At 40.4% G+C, this 5662-nt stretch overlaps 1 protein-coding gene across 1 annotated transcript in view; it reads right to left on the minus strand.

The window, feature by feature from the left end:
* Positions 1–5662, minus strand: part of fhod3a (formin homology 2 domain containing 3a) — a 97872-nt gene that overhangs the window by 21622 nt on the left and 70588 nt on the right. The window contains exons 15-16 of the mRNA XM_037693403.1: positions 4479–4613; positions 2979–3029 (exon numbers count right to left, since the gene is read on the minus strand). Of these exons, the coding sequence (XP_037549331.1) occupies positions 2979–3029; positions 4479–4613 (186 nt within the window). The remainder of the gene's footprint in view (positions 1–2978; positions 3030–4478; positions 4614–5662) is intronic.

Consider the following 5662-nt stretch of genomic DNA (forward strand, 5'->3'; position numbering starts at 1 on the left):
TATTTCAACAAAATCCAAGGTTCGTGTAGTGTGTAAATTTATACAATGCAAGAAAAACATTTTATTTTATTGTTTGATTTGTTTAAAATGGAAAATTATATTCTTCTGGAGCCCTAGTCTAAATATGATTTAAATTAGTTATAATCTTACTTAATTCTACCAAGAGAGCAAATGCTGACTTGTATCTGCTGCAGGTAAGACCATAAGTGTCCAGATGGAGAATTTAGATTATCTGTGTCACCTTTTTTTAGTTCAACTCATGATAATAGTCTCTATAACAATTTAGTTCCTTTTTAAAAAGCTATTTTTTTAATAATTGCGTTTCTGAGTGTCACCTCATCCATAAACCACTCAGATTATTACCCACTCTGCTTACAAAGCCGAGCTCAAACTACCTGATGTTGAACAAACACTGACTCGAGCACAGCCAGGAGAGGAAGGCAGGAGTTACAGTTTCTACTGAGTTGAAAGCTCAGCTCATGTTTGCAAAGTGAGAGAGTTTGCCATAAAGTCATTTGTGTGGCTCCAACTGGAGATTATCTGCTGACACAAAGTGTCTGAACGGCATGGAGGGAAGAGGGGAGGCTAATCTACATTTTCACAAATCCCTGAAGAATAAAAGAGGCAGAAGTGTAGCGCTGGATCCTTTTTAAAGACATTTAAAACAATAAGGATATTTTCACCATAATTAAATGTTGATGCCTTTTAAAACGTCAATATTATAGTCATATATTTTTATATTACAGTATTAATACTTGTAAAGAAATAAAATAAAAGTCTGAAATAAAATAAAAACCTAAACTCTAGAAGTACTTCTGTGACAAAGTGATATTAGAACTGATTTATCTCAGACAAGAAAAATCAGAGTTTCTATCTCACTATTAATGTTGATCTCCCCAAAATGATATTTAACGCAGGTCAAATTACTTAAGTTTTGTATGTTAACATATTTAAACACTTACTGTTGTTTCAAAGTAAAAGGAGTCCTAAAAGTATTCAGTAAATGGGACTCAGCACAAAGTCCAAGCATAATACCGTACTTTACAGACTATAGAGCGCACCTGAATATAAACCACACCCACAAACTTTAAAAAGAAAATAATTTTGTACATATATAGGCCTCACTTGTCTTTAAGCCACAGGTGTTGTAACATGAGATATTCATACAGAAATACTTTTTAAACTTTTAATTAAATATGTACCGGTAACATACAGAAATATGTACAGTACATGTTTTTTCTTTTCTTTTTTGAACAGTGCTCTCAACGTCACTTTCGTCTCGAGGCAAAGTCGCCCTTGATCTTGTGCTGTCCTCTTCATCAAGCTGCAGCCACTGAAACCCGTTGATTAGAGGATGTTTGTTACACGGCTCCACTGCCAAGATCCACTGGCAGACTTGAGCCAAAGTTGTTCTTCGCATGTGGCCAGTTTTGGTAAACGATTTCTCTCCGCCACGAATCACACTTATGTTGAGTGGCTGTAAATACTTTGTTGTGCCCCCAGGGACGGGGCACAACTGGGAGGGGGAGCAAAGATTCATTAGTCAACTGTGACCTGTTCAGTAATTTCATTGGTCAGATTGTTTTATTTTAACCTTTATTTATACAGGTAGTCTCACTGAGTTACAAGCACCAACCCCCCAAGAGAGACATGTATTGGGCAGCTATGTGAGCACCCGGGTGTGACGAGGCTAAATGTTTTAGTGGCATGAATTTTGTTAGCCCGTCAAAGAAAAAAATCCATAAATTAGCCACAGCATTGTACAAACCACGGTGTTCAGTGTGTGAAAAAAAGTAGCGGCTTATAGTCTGGAAATTACGGTAATATCCAACAATAATATTTTGTCCCACGTTGCAGAGCGAAGAGTGGACCCCCAGTTCATCCGTCCAGTTCATCTTGTGCACATGATAACTTGAAAAACAAGCGAGGTCTCAACTTCCATTTTGGCGTGTGGCTACATCTATGTGTTAGAAAGGACTATTGAAAATTAGGCTGCCATGTCATGACCACTTCCACATGTAAACCAGCCACCCCAATCATTTGTGGGAACTATGCTTTCGAGTTTTAGTATTTGCATAAAACTACCTCTCTTAAACATAGTCTCACTACTACCCACTTACATTAAGGTTTACTTGCATTCCCTGTTCAAATGTAGTCTAGAAAACCCCTTCATCTTGGAAACATTCACTAGTCAAATCCCTCAACATCACCAGGCGGCTTGTCTCATCTGATATTAAAGCTTCAAACATGCATCCATGCCCTTTTCAAAGTGTTTTTCTTATGACATGATGTGTGCTTCCTGTTGTTATATCCATTCTCTCTTTATCGTCTATTATTTTAACTTTGATTCATTAGCACGTCACTTCATCATCTCTAGTTTCAAACTGAGATGTCTAAAAAGCAGCGGCGTTGCTCAGACTGCACCCGAACGATAAAATGTGAAGAGAAGCAGGACTGGAACAGGAAAGAAGGGGATTTGCATATTTTAAAACACTGAATATTTGGCTCTCACTCAAGCCTCATCAGTCCTTCCTAACACATGCTGATCTGGGTAAGATCAGCCCTAAACCTGAGCATGACCTCACATACCCACTTTCTGACTAAATCACTGCCTTCCTGTGCTTCCCCTCTGCATACAAAGTTAGATTTATAAGCCTCGTGAAAATTCTCCCTGCGAGTCTGAGTGTGCGCTTAATGAGCATCTCCATGTGCTTTCAGTGGAGGCCAACCAGGAATCTGCTTTCCTCCAGGCATGCAGCCAAAACAATCAAAGCCATGGCACAGACAAGGAGAAAATAGGCAAACAGAGCAAAAAATAAAAATAAAAAATCAGCACAGCCTCTCCCACCCTCAGCTGAGGGCACGGTTTAACCTGAAAACAATTACACCATTACCAAACTTCCCAAAGCAAGCAGCTCAGAGAGCTCCCCTGAGGGTTTTCAGCAGATTTGTGTTGTTTCAATTTAATGCGCGCTTACCTCTCCTCCCGAGCGAGCCTGGCCTCCTCCATTTTATCCACATAGTCGCGGCTGTGGGAGACACGCACACAGGGAGATTTCAAAGATAATCTTAACCTCTTCCACTACAGTCTCCTGAAGACCTAACAGGGTGAATAAAACATGTTGGCAAATCGTGCATGCAGGCAGTTTTAGAACTGGTGTAACGTCTGAATCTGCTTTCTGCAGCAGGACCGAAGAAAGTGAACCTCTGTGGCACGTTAGCGTCTCTCCACTGTCTAATGGTGAGGCGCATTACGTCTAAAGTACAAAGCTCTCACCAACCAAGCTTCATTTAATCTTATTGTTCCATATTTTCTTTATGGAGCACTTTGCCTCCAGACTGTTGGTTTACTTGTGGTTCCTAGAGTTTCTAATAGAATAGGAGGCAGAGCTCTCCGTTATCAGGCTCCACCTTTATAAGTTTCTGTCCGTGAGGCTGATACTCTGTCTACTTTTAAGATTAGGCTTAAAACTTTGCATTTTGATAAATCCTATAGCTAGGGTTGGCTTGGGTTTCCTGACCTATTCCCGTTGTTCTGCTGCTATAGACTGTTGGAGGACAAACTGACTGTCTCACTTTGCGGCTGTCTTTACTTCCTGCTGTTCATGTTTGTATTTGTAATAATTTCTATAATTACCGCGCTTTTCCCTGGTAGTCTTCCTATAGAAACCACACCTGGACAAGTCTTTCAGGCTGTCTCGTTCCCTTTTCCCGTTCTCTCAAACCCCAGCTGTTGAGGCAGATTACTGCCCATCCTGCTCACATTTTCAGACTCTCTCACTGGTACATTTTCATCTTTAAATCTCTTCTTGGTCTGCTGCCTTCATATATCTACATTATTAATAATAATAATAATAATGAACAAGGTGTGCTTGCCTTCTAATAATATGTGTATGATCTGCTAACCAGGCAGATGACTGTGTATTTTATCAATGGAAGTTGCAACAGCGTAGACTGAGTTGCATTAGTTTTCTTATTCTTTACTAAAATTTAGAAAATTGAGTTTATAATAGTTAATATACTGAATATGGCTGCTCTGACGTTACTAAACGAGATTGTATCTAAGGTTGCAAAGGACACTTTAATGTTGTTTAATTTCTGTTATTACTCTTGTTGTGAACTGGCGGTTTGAAAAGAAACCACGCTGCACTGAATTACATTTAGAACCATTTAACACATATTCTGCACAGAAATACAAACAAAATTACTTATGAATAGGGTTTTTTTTTGTTGGATCAGAAAAGAAGCTGTATATTCATAACAACTTGCTGATATTTGCATGTTGCATTTCAAAGCTTGGGATTGCCAGAAGCCAGCAGGGATCCTGCAAAACTACTATGGTTTTAATAATTTTTTTTAGAGTTTGTCTTGGTCTTACAGTTTTTCTCTACTTAAAAATTGTTCTACTTTAAATTTTTGAATGTGTTTAAAAAATAAACCTGTGTAAGGTTCCTCTCCCACACCAAAGCCGGTCCCACCTGTGCTTGTTCCTCTCCTGTCTCTCTATCCGCAGCAGTCTCTCCTCTCGCTCCACGCGGCGGCGCTCTCGCTCCGCAGCCAGAGACTCCTGATGCTGTCGGTAAGACGAGGACAGGAGTCCCCCCAAGGCTGGCCTGGCAGAAAGAAAAACACGTTTGTTCAGTTTGATCCAAGTCAGTTTTCCTCTTTATTATCAAATATTTCTTATTATATTGGAATAAATGTTTTTCAGGCGCTTTGGAAAATAATATTTGGAAAAGTATGTTTATCAGATTACATACTATAAAACACTTGTTGCCCAGCAAACTTAAAGAGGTTTTAAATATAACAAGCTTCGATGTCCCCCATCACTGATGGAGTTGAATAGTGAATGTTTGTAGCTTTTGAGATGAGTGTTTTTCTCGACCAGAAGTGAACAGGAAATGTAAGTAAGTTTTAATGTTTTTGATGCAAGAAATTCAAGAGGGCAAGAGTTACACTGTGTAATTTTTTTTATTTTTGCTCCTCTGAGACAACACAAAGTGACAGATCCTGAGAGAGCCATTTTATCCCCCATCAGGCACAATGGTGGAGCCAGGAGGTGCCTAATGATGGACTTGGTCACCAAACATGAACCAACCAAGGGCCAAGCATTTGAGGAAACTACACTTTTAAGCAATTGAAAGCATAATTTTATCAAATGATAGGAATGTTCAGTTCACACACCCATACACATGTACTCATATGCATATGTACATATGGGGGGGGGGGGTGGCACAGAGGCTAGAGAAGGTGGGCCTGTGATCAGAAGGTCGACGGTTCAACTCCTCATACCAACAACATCACAATGTGGGTGAGAAAGGTGAAGCACCCACACCTGCCTCCACCTTAACCCGCCCCACCCTGGGCCCCCGAGCAAGGCCCCCAACCCCCACCATCCACTCCCCCAGGTGCCCTAGACGGCAGCTCCCTGCTCCACACAGAGGTCTGTGGTTGTGTCAGGGCATCCGGCATAAAAATAACTGCCAAGTGTTTGTGTGAGTTAGTTCACTGTAGCAACCCCCTGAGGAAGGGAGCAGCTGAAGGAGAAAGAAATATGTATCTACAGTATATGTCAGAGTCAGAGTCAGAGTCAGAGTCAGAGTTTCTTTATTGTCATTCGCACCTCATGTGGTACATGTGGTGGAGCGAAATTATGTACACA

The sequence above is a fragment of the Nematolebias whitei genome, chromosome 19 (genome assembly GCF_014905685.2).
Source record: "Nematolebias whitei isolate Nwh7 chromosome 19, NemWhi1, whole genome shotgun sequence".
Taxonomy (NCBI): domain Eukaryota; kingdom Metazoa; phylum Chordata; class Actinopteri; order Cyprinodontiformes; family Rivulidae; genus Nematolebias; species Nematolebias whitei.